Source organism: Lissotriton helveticus, chromosome 5_1 (assembly GCF_964261635.1).
Source record: "Lissotriton helveticus chromosome 5_1, aLisHel1.1, whole genome shotgun sequence".
Classification (NCBI taxonomy): domain Eukaryota; kingdom Metazoa; phylum Chordata; class Amphibia; order Caudata; family Salamandridae; genus Lissotriton; species Lissotriton helveticus.
In genome coordinates this window covers 583,298,851-583,316,870 of record NC_136065.1, presented here as the reverse complement: position 1 = coordinate 583,316,870, position 18,020 = coordinate 583,298,851, and the positions used below count along the sequence as shown (strand labels likewise).

The 18,020-nt window shown below is 44.4% G+C and overlaps 1 protein-coding gene across 3 annotated transcripts in view; it reads right to left on the bottom strand.

Annotated features, from left to right (window-relative positions):
* Positions 1 to 293: 293 nt before the first annotated feature.
* LOC144754744 (uncharacterized) overlaps positions 294 to 18,020 on the bottom strand; it is a 97,389-nt gene continuing 79,662 nt past the window's right edge. For all 3 annotated transcript variants that reach the window (XM_078642927.1, XM_078642928.1, XM_078642929.1), the window contains one exon: positions 294 to 1,469. In XM_078642927.1, the coding sequence (XP_078499053.1) occupies positions 1,285 to 1,469 (185 nt within the window). In that variant the 3' untranslated portion in view covers positions 294 to 1,284. The remainder of the gene's footprint in view (positions 1,470 to 18,020) is intronic.

Genomic DNA, 18,020 nt, shown 5'->3' with positions numbered 1-18,020 from the left:
TAGTTTAATGTTTTAATTTATATCAGAATATTTATTGAGTAGATTTTACGTTATTGGTATATATATATATATATTTATATATATATTTGTAATTGTTTATATATTAAAAAAGTATAACATATATTAAAATAAATAGTTTAATCATTGTTTTAAAGCAAATATATACATATATATAATTATATTTATATATATATATATATTAATTATTATGTGTGTATTTCCTTTTTTTAATTAAGTTTATTTATTATAGTTGTTAAAGTGCATATTATATCTACTTAATTTTTTTAAATTAATTTTATTATTTAATATTTAATGTAAAAATCAATATTTGTTGCCAATATTTTTGTACTTACCTATTTTAAGTATGGGAAGTCGATATTTTTGCTTTCTATATTTTTTCATCGATATTTTTTATATCTATGTTTTTTACTTCGATATTCTGTTGGTGAACCCACAACCAAAGTGCACTAGAGGCACATGCACGGTGGGCCCAGGAAGCAGAATCCTACCCAATGCCTTTTGTAATACGGCTCTGGTTTGACTCCAGAAAGTTATTTTATGTTTGAATGTTTGAGAACCCTGATGTTGCCTGTGTTTGGCATGTGACATTGCAAGCTTGAATTTACTAAGCTCAAAGAAATCCATGACAGTGAGTACAGACAAAGACCCACCATAAGAGGTCACTAGCTGGACTAAAGGTGCTTCAAAGTGCTCACTAAATGGTTTCAGAGAGCTGAAGAAATACTTAGGTTCAGAGTAAATTGCCCCCAGCACAAGATAAAACACAATGCTTTTAACTGATTTAGTTTTACTTTACATTCATATTTTTATTAAGTATAATACTGAGAGCACTTTTGAGAGTGTGAAGCAGACAGGAGGGCAGGATGTATAGGGTAGCAAGCTTGAGGGAGATGCTGAGTGCGGGGGGGGGTTAGGGGAGAGAGTTTGAAGAAATGGATTTCTTTATATTTGTGGTATTTGTATAGCGCGAGCCAAGTAGGCACCAGAAGATGTACCGGATATAAGACAGTGGGAAAATCATAGAGTGGATCTGGTTGGGATACGGCTCGGGTTCTGAGAGCGGGATTGGACCGTAGAGCATTCTATAACCAATAAGATGATATCTCTGGAAAAAATACAACACATCATTGGCAGGGCCTTCTTATTTATGTGAAGCATGAAATGCTATTTCGCAAATTTGTACAACTTGCTACAGGTTAAAATCCTGTCAGAGCCCTCAGCTAAGCGCTTGCAACTGCGTGCAACGCACATTGTGATAGGGAGTTAGTTTCCACATATGACATAGTGTAACTTCATGTTATGGTTCCAAGTGCCGCCATTCCAAATCAACTCATTGATGAAGGTATGTATCTGCGTATCTTCCATCGTCGAATTAGCGATGGTTTTCTGGCACGTGGTATCGGCAGGAAAATATGAGGTTGGATCACCGCTGACTGTTGTATCCGAAGCTGTCAAAACGCAATACAGAAAAACATGTAAACAGTTGCAATAAGAAGAAGCTGCATTGGGCTCAAATTAGAGGATATATTGTAGGTTATTTGCTTTTCAACTTTTGTATACTCCAATTCAAAAACAAGAGAGCTGCATGTGCATCATTTTGAAAGTAAATGACTTGCAACAAATGCCAATCAGTAGTCTACTTTACACTTTTTAGAAATAAATGATATTGTTTGGACAAAGATGGCATCATGCATGTCAACAATCCTGATTTAGGCAAGAGACTTATGATTTCTTAAGCTACAACTTATGTCATTTTAGCCTTGTCTCGCTGAGTACTTCCTGGATAGACTCCACTGCAAGTAAATAGAGAAATAAATGATTTAAATTAGCCAATTTTTTGCAAGTCCCCCTTTTTGGTGTTCTCTAATGTTGGTATGTATGCACAATAGTTATTTAAGCTTTCTGTGTGTGCTCGCACAACAGCGTCAGTTTACTAACCAATGAAACCATTTAAAGGTTCCTGTGTGCTAAATTGCACTGCAGAATCGCCTGCACAACCTTTATTAAGTAAAGCCCCACGTATCAACTGTCCAGCAGGAACAAGTTATACTGAGCATTCTGAAAATAAAATGCACACACAAGCAGCCATCTTGATGGAAGCACTTGGTTCCAGCACATATGAGAATACGCCTGAGGCTCTGCAGTTGGGAGTGATATTTTAAAAACACTACAAATAAATGGGTCAACGTTGATGGAAAATGCATATTTTGAAACAAACATGGTCTACACACAGACCTGATTCAAAATAGAACTGGTGTACAGATAGGTATGCATATGTTGAATATTTTCATTAAAACGATGGGGTTTAATCACTTCTTTTTCAATGTGTTCTTACAGTGGTGAACCCAGGAACACACCTCCTTCCTTCTGCTCCAGCGGCACACCGGTTTTGGCTCCCTATTTTGTACCTTAGGTATGTTCCATTGTTGTGCACATTTTTTCACTTTTCAATTGTTTCTAGGCACTTGCTTTGTATATTTGGTACGATATTGCGTGGGCCTAGATTCTTTATTTCGATGGTACTATTCAAATGAAGGCACTGTCGTTGCTCATTATCTAATTTAGAATACTCTGAAGATGCATACCATTTTGACATACTTATTACAACATTTCAATTAAATATTTTCTTTTGTTAGATATGTACTTTAAGATGAACTTGTAGAGATGCAGAGAGCAAACTGCAGTCTTTCTCTTGTTCCAGTTCCTGCAAGTTCCAGTACTTTTGCTGCTCTTAAAACGGTTGATGTGGTGCCTACCTAAATCATTGTCTGCTGCTGCACACCATTATATCTGACTTGCGATTTGAGTCTTCCCTCTGAGCATCAATCAATCAATCAATCAATGCATTTGTAAAGCGCGCTACATACCCGTGAGGGTCTCAAGGCACTGGGGGGGGGGGGCGCTACTGCTCAAAGAGCCAGGTCTTGAGACGTCTTTGGAAGGTGAGGAGGTCTTGGGTCTGTCAGAGGTGGGTCAGGCAAGTGTAGTGGAAGTGGATGAGGCATGTGGCAAGAAGCATTTCCTTGATAGGTGATATGGGTTTGAAAGACACAGAAACAAGCAGGTACGCTGCATGGACAATAAAGATGGTGCTTTCATCAGCCCAGATGATTCCTTCAATAGTCCAGCTCGAAGTAGGTAAGCTATGAATGGCTCGACCCTGACTTGAGATAAGTATCTGGCTAGGGTTTAGCCCTTGTCACAATGTCAAATGGCTCCAAGGTAGAGCCAGGACCAGGGGAGGGCTGACTATTCTGCCACTCTAGTACTTTCCTAGTGGTTTGCAGGATAGAAGACTGATTTCAAAGCTGGATGGTGTGCCCTGACCAACCCTGACCCCATAGCCCACTTCGATTCATGTCCTCTTGCAGTGTGTGGTTGGTTTGACACACAAATGGCCTAATTTCAGGTCTGAAGGACCTCGGACAGCAAGACATATGTCTTTCGACCACCACTTTACGACCTTGGTGGTCTTGCTGCCCTGAGAATGCCGACGCCTCCAGGGAACCACCATTCCCTGGCAGTGGCGCAGCTATCTTGGGGCAGTAATATGCGTGGCAAGATCGCTGCGGTCCCACAAAGCATATTACGACTTTCCTCACCGACACTCATGGCGGTCTTTCATCCATGAAAATAAGGCATTGAGAAAAGAAAGGGTACCCTACGGGGCCCACTTGTGCCTCTCTCCATGTGGATGCACACAGGTGCATGCACGCCCAGTTCCAGCACAGCATGGACTTCACAGTCCATGATGTGTTGGAACTTCTTTTGACATTCCCATTGCAGTGCCTATTTTATAGGCACAACCATGGGAACCTCAAAAGAACCGATCGCCGGGAGCTAAAAAAGTCATAATATGGCGGGTGGTTCTTACGCGGGTTTGGCGGTGTGGTGGCAAGGTGGTCCCGCCTCCGCACTGCCAATCTTGTATTCAGCCCCAAACTATAAATCAGAGCACAGTGGAGCAGATATGTGAAACAAATTAGAAAATAATCAAATCTGCATTTTTCTTGACTCAAAAGCAGTACATGTAAATGAATCAGTACTACGCATGTGTCTTGTGTACCAAAGGTATCAGCACACTTCACATAGTCTGTTGGTAATTATAATTGTAATTGCACTTATATAGCACTTACTACCCCTGACGAGGCGTCAAAGCATTTTCGGCGAGTAGCACACTACTCCTGTACCCAAAGAGGAATAGTGATGAATTAGTATAGCGAACTATGACATTAATTTGAGTGGTGGACATGTGAGTCTGTCATTTGGATTGAAAAAGGATAGTGGAGGTATATAAGAGGGAAAGGTGTGCATTTATATAACGCTTGCTACCCCTGATGAAGAGTCAAAGCGCTATTTTGCTGTGTACCACGCTTTTTCACATGGTTTTCACACCATGCTCTGATTTCCAGCTCATATTTTGTGGTTCTTCACTGTTATAGGCCATTCATGGTTTTTACAGTCTTCACAGGGTATAAGAGGTGGCCTCAAGGTGTCTTTGGGTAGTTGTTGGCTGCTGATCTGAAGCCCCATTTCCTTTCCAAGGCCTCCTCCTCCCCCATTGCAGGCTCACTTTGTGAAAATTATTAGTAGGGTGTAAAGTCTGACGGATGCATACTAATTCAGGACCCCAGGTAATGAACTGAAGTGGTCTCTGATGCAGTTACACTCTTGTCAGGAGTTCAGGCAAGAAGAAATAATAAGGACATTGGCTCAGAGTTGCTAATGATTTACCAGGACTTGGTTTGTTTTGTTGTATTTGGCACAGGCACGTTGGGTTACCGCAACAAAATAACAACGCCACCTCACAAATACAATTCGACATTATCAGCTTTTTTGGGACAATTTAAGAAAGAACAACAACATCTGAAAATATAAGCCAGGAAGTCCAAGAATGTCATGCACATTTTAAATGTCTCATTCATATCTGGAGCTCCAGAATTAGAAATGAACTTGGCTATGGGCAGGTATGTACTTATTAACTTGTAATTATTGATTGGGTATGGAACGCATGACCTAGCCACAGGTCGCCTTGAAATACATTTCCTGTCATTAAATTGACTGTCGGAATCACATATCATTCTCCTCTAAGCTACAGCATATCTGTATAAATATGGATCCGTATCAATATCTGTTTTCAGGCGCGGCCGGTACAGGTAAGAGCGGTGTGGCAGACAGGGCTCATGAATAATGATGAGGTAGGTCATTTGCGACTCCATTGGAAATCGCTAAATGCGTTTGAGATACTTTAATACATCGCATTTTGTGATTCCCTAATTGTGAGTCGCAAATATTTGCAATAAGAGACTCACAAAATGAAATGGTTGTACTTCTATCCCTACGTACTAAAAATGGGTGCAAGTAGCAACTGGAACTGTTAGAGTGCAAATTGTACTTGTACTGGTGTTGCACAGACGCATATCACCAGCTTCCAGCAGAGAGAATGTGTCCATGCAAAACAGCATGCAAGCGTAATGACATGGGCAAAGTTATGGAAAAAAATATTTGCTTTCATTATTCCCTATTTCTTACCATCATGTGCCATCATGTGCCAGGTGGCCAGCTCTACTGTTATTTTTATGGAGGTGTTTTTGAACCTGTTATTAATTCATGGGCCTGGGGGGTGGGCTAGCCCTATGGTCTCCTAAACTACAAGGAAATGTTAACTTTGTGGTGACAATCACAAAATTGCATGCACGCTACTACATTTTTGGGTTTATTCCAAAGTAAGGCCTTTCCTTGATGGTATGGGTCCCATTTCTTTACACACTTCATAAGTACAATTTTGGCTTGCTTTGTGACAGCGGTTATAGTTATCGGTCCCTGTCACTTATTTTTGGGGACTGAGAATTATTTTTCATCAGGCTTTTAGAGAAAGGCAGAAAAGAGAGAAAGGATGAAGAGAACTATAGGAAAATAAGGGAAGACAGGAACAAATTAAAGAATAATAGGATTATATTGATGAAGGCAGAAAGCTGGGCTGAAAAAGAAAATTGTAGAAGTGTGATAAAGAGACAAGAAATGCACAGGAGCTGTAGATTTTCAGTGAATCTGGTAATTCCAGATTGAGTCAATAATTCTCTAAATTGGGGGTGGAGCCAAGATGGCAATCGGAACAGTCGCATAAACGCCTCGCTCCGAGATCCCTTCCTCCCCGCCACCTATCCTGTCTTTCATCCTGTTCGGGGTGTTCCGAATTCGGTTACCAAGAACAAGCCTTCACTCACCGTCCTTTCCTGGGGCTCTGGCGTGCAGGGGTTTCTGCGTTCTGCCCTTGTTGCCTTGCTGGCCTTCCCGGCCCTGACGCCGGGGCCTCGAGTGCTGCGCCTGCCCGGAGTTGTTCGGAGTGCCGGCGGTCCGGAACCGGTGGGAGCCTGAGAGCCGCGAGCCGGAAGCGCCGGAGCGGACCCACCCCCGATGGTGGGCCACCCCGCATGCCTGATTGCCTGCCGGCCCGAAGAAGAGAAGCCGCGCTGTCCGGCACCCCTCGAGTGAGAAGCCCACTTCTGTCGATTGTCCCGCCTGGGATCCGGTGCAGGGCCCCCCCGAGTGTTGTGGGGAGCACGCCCGTTCTTCTGGTGACTCTCCTTTCTCCGCCGAGCGCCATCCGCAGCGGATCGGCTGTGTATCCTGTGGCCTCCGGCGCTCCTGGTGGGATTGGAGTCGGCTGCGACAATGGCGGAGGACGATTTGCTCAAGATGGCGGACGGCCCCTCGGAGTGGTTTTCTCCTGGAAACAGGGACGTTGCTTCACTTGCCCTCTCCAAACTTCATTTGATTCGGGCGGCTCCTACTCGGAGTGCTGTTTTGTTTGCCCTGGCTGTTCTGCGGATCGACCTGTCCTTGAAATACCGGGACTTGGAGTTGCGGATCGCCGCCATGGTTGCTCCGCCATCTTGTGACGCGGTGTCGTCTCCCCGAGTTGTTATGGCTGGAACTTCCCCGGCTGCTGTGCTGGGATCTCCGGCTGGGTGTTCGCTTCTGTGGGACCAAGTGGACCCGATGCCGATGCTGCAGTGTTTCCTACTTCCTGATTTCTTTGCTTCGTGCTGGACAGCCCAGATATTGTGCTTGGCCACGTGGATCTTTGAGGTACTTTTGCATTCTGACTGCTGCCGATTTCTCCTGGTTGCTTCTCGTTGGCTGGGACGGTGTTCCGCGGAGATCCCACTTGCTTTCCCTGACTGGTATGAACCTACTGTTTCACGCTGTTTCTTGACCGTGGCGGAGTCTGGCAGCTCGACGCTTCATAGACGTGGACAGGGGTGATCGTGCCTGGTTGCCTGCGGGACCCTTGTTTTGTTAAATGGCATCTCCGGACCTCATTATTTGGACAAATCCTGTCTCCATCCTTGTGTAGGCTTTTTTCTATATCCTTTTTTGACCTCGATTAGTGATCCGTTGTTTCGGGGGGGGTGGTGTTCTGTATTTCGATCGCCGGCTCTTCTCCTCTCTCTTCCTTCCTTTTCCTCTTTTTCTCTCTCTTTCTCCTTTTTCTCTCGTTGTTATTATTCCCTTTTTCTTTCTTCTGTATTTCGCGTGTTTCTGGGCGACAGGCACGCTGTTTAGTGGGGTAGGCCATAGCCATTACAGTGATGTAGGGTGGGTGGGGTGTTTGTTATTTTAGTTTGTTTTATTCTATGGTCCCTTTTTGCCTTTTTCTAGGGGGTGGGCTATATCCCTTTGCTTTCACTGCCTCGTTTCGTATGTGTCGGCACTTTCTCCTTTTTTCGGGGCGGGAGGGATGTCTATGTGGCGTCCGATTTATTTGTTTGCTATGCTTTTTCCTTTATTTTTGAACTCTGGATGGGCGTGGGATGTCTCTGGGCCTCGCCCTACGGTGGTTCCTTGATTGCGTGGGGGGCTGTATCCCTACCTCCCTCCCCCCCCTTTTTTCTGACTATGTTGCATGACGCCCTGGTAGATGTGGCTTGCCTCCTCTATAAAACATAAAATGAAACCTTTCTTATCCTGGCGCTGACTCTGTGCCGACTTTATTCTACGTTTATCCTGTACTCATTCTTTCGTACACACTGTTTTTGCTCCTTTGTGACTCTCCTGATTTTGCGGCCGGCCCCTGTGGTTGTAGGCCTGCGCTTGTACTTATATGCGTTTCTCAATAAAGGTTTAAAAAAAAAAAAAAATAATAATAATAATTCTCTAAATTTAATACTGGCCCAATTTAGAATTAAGTGGGATTTACAGTGCTTAATTTGGGCGGGTGGTTTCCAGTGTTTTGAACTACACAAAATTAACAATCTATCACTGGTTGCGCTGTTTGGCTAATTTAGAGACAAGCACAACCACAGCTGCCTCTTAATTCAATATATATATATATAAAATAGGATAAATACCCGCAACCAAAGCCAGTTTCATAGCTCTTGGGGCTGGAATAGTCAGAATTGTCACACTTTTAGGTGTGTGATGGTTAGTTGTGTTGTTATTGTAATTAGCAAACAGACAAATTGATGGACAGAATGCATAACAATGTCATACATTCACCTCAGTACAGAGATCTGGGCCTAAATCCATTGTGTTTTTTGCTCACCATGCCATTCCAGTTTGGACCCAGCCATATGCAAATCAGTCTTGACCCTGCGCCAAATGGGAACAGTCCAGCCCGAACTGCCAGGCCAGGTCCTTCCTGGCCTGGAAACAAGCATCCTAGGACCGGTTTCAGGCTTTCAGCCCTCATCAGCCAGTTTAGCTTGACTCCAGTGGCATGGAGAGCACGGGACCTACGTCTGGGCATACCCGTCCCACTCGGGGTGACAAAGCCAAAAAGAACAATTGTTGGACAGAATGCAGAACAATGTCATACATTCACCCCAGTACAGAGATCTGGGCCTAAATCCATCGTTTTTTGCTCACCATGCCATTCCAATTTGGACCCAGCCATATGCAAATCAGTCTTGACCTTGCGCCCAATGGGAACAGTCCAGCCCGAACTGCCAGGACAGGTCCTCCCTGGACTGGAAACAAGCATCCTATGACGGGTTTCCGGTTTTCAGCCCTCATCAGCCAGGATAGCTTGACTCCAGTGGCATGGACAGCACGGACGTGGGTCCCTTGCTCACTATGCCACTGGATTCAAGCTAGCCTGGCTGAAGAAGGGTGACATACCCTGAAACCGGTCCCAAGGACTCTAAGGACCTCCTTACACTCAAATACAATGTCCAGAGGGAACGTACTGGATTGGCTATTATCATCAGTTATTTTAGTTGGGTTATCGGTGTTACTTCCATCTGTTATGACCTTGTCACAAAGGCCGGTATAATGTTTACCTCAGACTTCTCCTGGAATAGCTAGATCTATTATGTCAGTGTCCTTATTTGATAGGAAAGGGGCGTTAACCGCTTCCAGAAGGATATATTATCATTCCTTACACATGCTTCGTGTAGCATCTGCCAGGCTTCCCTTTTTAGTTGTTTTTTCCTTTTGGCAATAGCTGCACTATACGATTTTCTAGCAATTCGCACTGACTGATATGATCTGGGTTCTTCATGTAAGGCACATTTCAAATTAATATGTGCCTTTGTGCAATCCTTATCGAACCATCTCTGAGTTTTGTTAGTGCTGTGGCAATGATCCCTTGTTAAACGTTTCCTTACCTCCTCTGTTATTTTATGGAAGGAGTCATAAATAATATGATGTTCCTCAGTTTGTGAAAGGTATATTTCCATGTTATTATAGGTCTGTTTAAATAAGTTTTGGAGGAAGACCTCAGGTTCGATTTTAGCCCATTTAATGGAGTACCCATTTCAACTCGCAAGATTAATGGGAAGGTTATATAAAACATCTCCCTTCGTGTTTTCCTCACCCCTTTAGTTTTCAGAATGAAAGAGATTGGGTAGTGATCACTCAACAGGGTATCAATTATTTCCCATGAGGACACATTTGCTGAATACCTGGATGATAGGAGTGCAAAGTCGATTGTCGAATTGCACCCTCTCCCATTAAAGGTGGGCTGAAATGGTATCGGTGGTAAACTTGATTCATTCACATGGGACAAATCAAATTGAAAAGTCAAACTATTCAGCAATTCCCCTAGTTTTGAATGCATAAAATGCGTGGGGATATCCCCCTTGTTATCTCCTAGGCCGCAAGTACCCAGGACACTACGTAGGCACAGAGAACAGTTAAAATCGCCCAACCATAATAGAGCCATATCTCTTGTCATTTGTTTCTCTAGCCTAAGCAGGTTGCTGTTAAGGTTTTTTAAGACATTTTTTTATAGAAGTTTATTATGACCATAATTTTTTCTCCTCCCCAAGTGACTATTAAGATCAGGTAGTACACTGTTGCAATGGATTTTGCAACTGTAGCTCCTCCTGAGGTTGACACGTAAGTGCATAATCACCCTTTATTTCTCCCCTGTGTACTAATATTAGCTAATGTATTAAAAGTTTGATACCCATTTATATGGATTTCTTGGGCAGACCAGGTTTCTTGGAGACATATTATGGTGTGTTCTTTTATTAAATCCGTCCATTGGGGGAGGCCTACTTTATCAGACAGCCCGGCGATGTTCCAACTCAGGATTTTTAGTTGCTTAAGTGTTTTCCCATTAGGGAAAGCCCTTTCCGGGACCGTTTCTTTATTTCCAGCGTTTACTCCCTTGCTTGGTGTCAATCCTACTGTTGTGGGGGGGTGTCCTATATTCAGGAAATCCTTAGATTCTTCTAGTTGTGTCTTCTTTTGGTCACTACTGACATCTATTAGAGGTTTATGTATATCCCCCTGTTCATTCTGATGGCTCACAGCCCCTCCCAAGTAGTCACTCCTATTTGATTGTGTCAGTAGTAAATTAGTTGACTTTAAAGGTAGCTCCCCCCTCCTACACCTTCCCTGTCAACCTTGATCATCCACGGATGATAATAATTCATATCGGTTGGACAGTGGTATACTCCACCTTGATGTATGCCTCACCCGCTGGGTAATTTCATATTGATTTATAAGGTGCCTATGGTTGAATGAGCTCGGGGGATAAAAAGCCCCCAGTGGGTAGACACTTATGGTATTACAGTCTTTCGCGTTATATCTAGTACCTAATAGGATTTCATGGAAGTGTCTGGGATCGCTAAATGTCAAGACTATACAGTCTCCGGGTGATGATGTCTTGCGTCCCCTACCAACCCATGCAACCCTTCTTGCCATCTTAAAACATTTAAATAAATCCAGTTTGGTTCCCTAGCCAGTGAAGTGACTTATTCCTAAGTTCCCTCCATGTTTCGTGTTTCGCTGTCAATAATACAGGGACATTTGCCAGAACCACTACATACGGGGTAGCGGCAGGTGGTAAATCAAGATGATCCGCTACGTGGAGGTCAGTCTAATTAATTTGTCCTTTTGGGGTTATGCCAGAGCATCTACTCTTGTTAGAGCCACAGACCTCAGTTGAGGGATTCATTGTATCAGGATGCACTTGTGCCTTATTCCTGGTTACTGTTGATCTGGGGCCTGATTGCATAATGTCTACTTGTAGAGGTTCTGCCATTAATGTTGGTGTAACAGATGTAATGTGTGAACTTATGATTACTTTGTCCTGAGTACCTGACTGTGCAGGCCTATAATTACTCTCTCTACTCATAGAGTTTTTTCCATTAAATGCAACCTCCAGATTTGTCATTCTGTTTGATAGGGACGGTAGCGCTTCAACCAAGGTGCAACGAAGTGTGTCTATACCCTTTGTAAGGTTTCTATGGCCGCTATATTGTGCTCAGATTGTGTGGGCAGGCTCGTTTTACATGAATTTTTATTGGTCTTACAGGCGTGTAGTTTAGTTAAAAGTTGTTTCCCTTTGGGCTTTTTTACCATGGGACGCTCCTTATTTGGGCGTGTGTGAGTAATGCTTACGTCTAAGATGGAATTACTTTCTCCCTCAGTACTAACCGGGTTCTTGGGGCGTTTTGTAGGTGGTTGTGCTTCTTCCTCTGATAAACTCACTTCTAATACATCTGCTGGCTGTTGTATGCATCCATTACGTAAATTCTCCCTCAAGTGATTCTCACATATAGGAACATCCGATGTCTGGGCGGGTGAGCTTGGCTCTGAATCCAAATTACATTTCGCTTTCACCAATGTTTCTTCTACGGTGTTAATCTGTTTTTCAATAGCACCCATGGCCCCCACAAGATATGATAACAGTGACGTTTGGCCCCCTGTTTGTGTCTCTACAAATCCCTTTAAGTCAACTTGGCTCTTCTTTATTTTGCTCATCCTACCGCCCTTATGATGTCCACCCAATATCACGATATGTTGCTTACTTGACCAGGTGAATCGAGGGGATGAAAGATGTACAAATTTGCAGTCCGATGTTAGGGAGTAGGTCCAGCCCAGCCCAGCCTCCTCCGGGCTACGACGGGCCCGCCCTTGGCCCGGGCATGCCTGCGTGCGGCCCGCGCCGCGGGAGCCCTGCTCCAGCCTTATGCCTCTGATGACTCCGCCCCTCCTCTCCACTCGCGGGACCGCGCTGCCTTCTGGATGTTGTAGTTGGCAGCGCGCGGTCCGCGACTTCAGAGGAGAAGAGACTGCGAGGCGGCAGGGATATTGTATTGTATAGCATTGTAATTGCTTTTATGTAGCGCTTACTACCCCTGACGAGGCGTCGAAGCGCTTTTTCGGCGAGTAGCACGCTACTCCGGGACCCATAGAGGATTAGTGTTGAATTAGTATAGTGAAACATACAAGTACATTTTAAGTGGTGGATAGGTTAGTCAGTTATTTGGATTTGGAATGATAGCAGAAGGATAGAGGATGAAAAAAAGTTTGTATTTATATAGTGCTTGTTACCCCTGATGGGGTGTTGAAGCACGCTACTCCGGAAGCCCATAAAGGATTAGTGGTGAATTAGTATGGTGAAATATGAAAGTAATCTCAGTGGTGGATATTAGTCAGTTATTTGGAGTGCGAAGGATAGCGGAAGGATAAAAGGGGAAGAAAGGTTTGCATTCATATAGCATTCGTTATCCCTGAGGGGGTGTTGAAGCATGCCACTCTGGAACCCATAAAGGATTAGTGGTGAATTAGTATAGTTGAATATGGAATTTGAGAAGTGAACATGTTAGTCTGTTAATTTTGATTCGAAAGGATAGTGGAGGGATAAAAGAGTGAAGGATTTTTTATTTTGTTTAGGTCTTAGCAGTAGGAGGAGGCTTTTGGATGAGTAAAAAGAGGTTTTGGAGGGGAAGAGTCAGAGGGAAGAGTTTAGAAAGGTTTGTTTTGGGGGACAGGTGTAGTAGAAAGAGGTGTCAGATGATACAAGGAGGGGTAGAGTAGGAGAGAGTCAAGAAAGGGTTATTTTGGGGATAATAGTAGTGGCATGGGGTTTGGGATAAATGAGAGTGGATCTAGAGGATATATTGATAGATAGATGTATAGGCTGAGAAATAGGGTAGTGCATTGGAAATGCTAAATTAGAAGAAAGTGATAATATATAGATCCATAAGTACCTTACGTTTGTGGATGTGGATGGTGTGGGCTGGGTATTGCTAAATGGGATAATGGGCAGCATTTCTGGCCCTGGCCCTGGTCAGTCTCGAACAGGCTCAAACAGGCAACTGCTCTTGTCCTCTCTGTCCTTAACAGGCAACTGCCCTTGTCCTCTCCGCCCTTAACAGGCTCAAACAGGCAACTGCCCTTGTCCTCTCTGCCCTTAGCGTCAATGCCCAGGCTGAGACGCCCTAACCCTGGCCTTTTTTATAGCCCTAGTAATCAGGTGACCCCTTCAGCCAATGAGAACCCTAGCCCTAACAGTATCCAATCACAACACTAGCCCTAAAATCTAGAACCAATAGGAGACCAGGACCTTACAGCCAATCTTAGCCCTAGTCCAAGCACCCAAATAGTTAAAAAAAAAACCTGATCTCTATATCCAATAAAGGCCCTAGCCCTACCAGTAGTCCCAAAACAAGTCCATGCAACCAATGGCACAGGTAGCCCTAGTCCCTACTTCCAATAGAAAGCCTAACCCTACTCTAAGTCCCACACCTAGTCCAGCAACCAATCACACCAGAAGCCCTAATCGCTACTTCCAATTAAAGGTCTAACCCTAGCCCTAGTCCCACCCTACTCCCAACAACCAATAACATAGGAAGCCCTAGTCCCTATTTCCAATAGAAATACTAACCCTACCCCAGTCCCAACCCTACAATGATTGAATTACAGACCCAGAAACCAATCAGACCCCTCAAATACCCAACCAATGAGGACATTAACCCTAATCCAATAGAAACATCAGATACAACCACCAATCAGTGTAGACATGTACCAACTACTAGTAGACCATATAAGGTCCCAGCGACCTCAGACAAGGTTTGCTGGCCAAGGAGTTGGATGCTGCTTCTCCTCTTCAGAATCTCCTAGGAGACAGACAGGCTCAATCCACACTTTGGACTTCAGCAGGTAAGGGCCTCACTAACTTGAAATCTAACAATACTGTTTGAATAAAACTTTACTCCCCCTGCTGGCCAAAAAACAAAGTGCACAGGCCCTAGTAAAACATAGTTTAAACAGCTCACAGAAGCACCATCTAATGTAGAAAATCCCTGTTGCTGGGGGGAAGGCAGGGGGGGCTGGTTTCACTGGCTTGTGAACACAAAACAGTTGCTGGGAGTGCACTGTTTTAACATACAGGTCTTAGCACAGAGCAAAGGAGAAATTTGGAGGGAAAACAGAATTGTCACCAAGGAATGAGAGGGACAAACTACAGAGGTTGGACTGCAAATCCCACAATTCAACACGCTAAATGCAGTCAATCATGGGCAGGGAAAACCACAAGTTTAAAACACAACACAGGTTATAAAATATGCAATTACAGGCAGGCTAAAACTACAATTTTTAACTGTAACAACCACAGGCAAAGACGGTAAACACAGAAAGTGAAAATTGTTTTTTAAACAACTTTTTGTCTTGGGAAGAGACAGCACTAGTCTGTCTCCTTACCACTTCCTGGACTCTGCTCACTGCAATCTGGGGCACAGGTAGGCTGCAACTCACAAGATGGAGGAGAATGATTTGGGGTGCACCCAGCAAGGCCTTCAGGGGCCTGGGCAGGTGTGAGAGAAGGGCTCAGACTTGCCTCGTAGCTGAATAGCCAATGGTCTGCTGGCCTGGGGGTGGGGGCTGGGCAGCTGCTTCTCCTGTTCAGAATCTCCTAGGAGACAGACAGGCTCAATCCACACTTTGGACTTCAGCAGGTAAGAGCCTCACTAACTTGAAATCTAACAATACTGTTTGAATAAAACTTTACTCCCCCTGCTGGCCAAAAAACGAAGTGCACAGGCCCTAGTAAAACACAGTTTAAACAGCTCACAGAAGCACCCTCTGATGTAGAAACTCCCTGTTGCTGGGGTGGGGAGGCAGGGGGGCTGGTTTCACTGGCTAGTGAACACAGGCAAGTGGTTAACAGGCGTCCCGCTCCCGTCTTATGCCTTTGGTGAACCCGCCCCTCCTCTCCTCTCACGGGACCGAGCTGCCTTCTGGATGTTGTAGTTGGCAGCGCGCGGTCCACGACTTCAGAGGAGAAGAGACTGCGAGGCGGCAGGGATATAGCAGCAAAACAAGGTTCCCTCCGACCAGGGACCTCCTCAATGGCAGCAAAAGTGAAGATGAAGCAGGCAAGTGGTTAACAGGTGTCCCATAGTTATGCTTGTGGAGTCTACCTAAAATATGTAATAACTTATGGGGAACACATGGCTTGAAGGAGTCCCGTAGTTTTTCCCTCGGGATTAAAGGCAGCAGTCAGGTCAACAAAAGCCACATAAAAATGCTCTTTATTTAACTTGATGTATTTCCACATGATAAGGACTAGTCTGAACACTTGAGCTACTGTGCTAACTTTACCTCGAAGCTGGCGTGGAAGGGCGATAAGATCTTGACCTCGTTCATCCATTGCTGAAGCTTCCCCAAGACCTCTCTGGAGAACACATTCTGCAGTTTGTCCAACAGACTAATGGTCCTATAGTTAGAGGGATCGGTCCCATGTCCTTTTTTTAAATAGGTATAAATTTCGCTTGACTACACAAATGGGAAATAGAAGCTGCCATCATGATAGCATTTTATAGGAAGTTAATATACAGGGCCTTTACGCCTACCTCTGAGTTATAAGGCTCTCCAGTCACTTTTATCTGAACCAGGTGCAGGACCTACATTGAGGGATTCAATAGTCTTTGTGGTTTATGCAATAGAGAATATGGGAGCTTTTCAGCATAAAGGAACGATGCTCAGTTTGTCTTGGGTGTCCCTAGGAACTAGATCATTCCCTGAATTGTGCTTTAAATGCAAGTTAGGAAAATGATAAACCCAAACCTGTGGCTAAATTACACATTTTTACACTGCCAACTTATCACCCCTTAGGGTATCCAGGCCCAGACTTGCATGGCGCTGAGCTGAGCTTCTGCCAGCAATCGAACCGTGAGCCCCTCACACCGGAGTCAGACACTCTGGCTGCCGCGCCACACCACTCCCATAAAAGTGGTTGCATAAAGTGGATGGTTGGGGGTATATTTACAAGCCCCTTGCGCTGCCGGTGCATCACTTTTTTGGATGAACCGGCGGCGCAGTGTGGCGTTCCATATTTACAAGGCCTGCATGGTTTTTCGTGGCCTTGTAAATATGGGGACTTTTCACGCAGCACCTTGTGTGAAAGGGGTATCTCATGGACGTTCCCATGCACCACCCATAGATTCTGCCATATTCCCAGATTTACAACATTTTGTAAACCTGGGAATGCATCAGAATCCTGAGCCTCCCCAGCGGAGGTGTAAGGAGGCACAATGAGCAGAAATACTTATATTTCTCCTAGTTTTTTCCTCTTTCCATGTGTGCTGCATTCTGCAGCATTCATAGAAAGAGGAAAACACCTCACGTGATAGCTTTTGTGCAGGAAGGTGTCAATCCTGCACAAAAACAGTCTCCCCTAAAACGCAGGCACCCTTGCGCCATGGTGCATGACAGCCTATTGTGTCCCAGCGCAGGTAAAATCACAGTGATGCGACATGTTGTGAAAATTATGCATTACTGTACTTTGAAGTGGCGCTGCGCGGCGCAACAAAATGGCGTGCAGTGCCGTTCTGTGCCATTTTCTTATAAATAAGGCCCTTGGTACACAACCATCCAGGCTACCCTGTGCAATAATGTTCTAGAAGGAGAAGTTGTCCCTTCTGTCATAGGCTTCTAAAAGACCTTTCCAATTTTCAATTTTCATTTCCTTTTGCTATCAAGCAAAATGCACTTATACTGACCTGTAGAAGAACAAATTGTTTCCAAATGAAAAGATTTAAGGCTCATGATCAGGTGCATTTTGGCCTTCAGACCAGCGGCAGCCAGAAGCAATTTAAACAGGTGGGCAACCGTCACACTGACGGGCATTAATAAAAACCAACACTGCCCATAGGCTCAAAGCCAAAGCTCTCAATCATGGTCCATTTTAAACTGTGTTTATAACGGGCCATGACTGTGATCACTGGAGTTGAGACTGAAGGCACTGCAAGTTTCTCACAGTGCCTGGCAGTGAATTAAACAAACATAATACTTTTTATATTTTAAACTAAAAGATTTCCTTACCCACTGCCTCCTGCTGGTTGCTCCTCTCTCAGCAGCACAGGATCCCAGAGCTCCATCAAGCAACGGACCAATCCAGATGCGTGTCTCATGCAGTTCAGGCAGCATGAGAGAAGCACCACGATTGGCTGCAGTGCGCAGGGGTGACTCTCCTTAAAGCACTGGAGATCTTTGCTTGCACTCCAGCCAGCTGTCTAAGACAGCTTGGGCTAGAGTGTTTAAAGAGCATATGTCAGACTGGCCTTCGCAAGACAACCAGCCAAAGTGACATGTGCACTTTAAACTGAAGGGCACACTGTTTCTCCCTGCTTCTGCCCCATCCTTAGACTTGGCTGCTCCCGGGACAAAAAATAAAATGGTAATAAATGAGTTTTATTACCATTTTATTTTTCATGTTTCCTGCTCTCCAGAGTAGGAACGATGCTCCAATGCTCTCA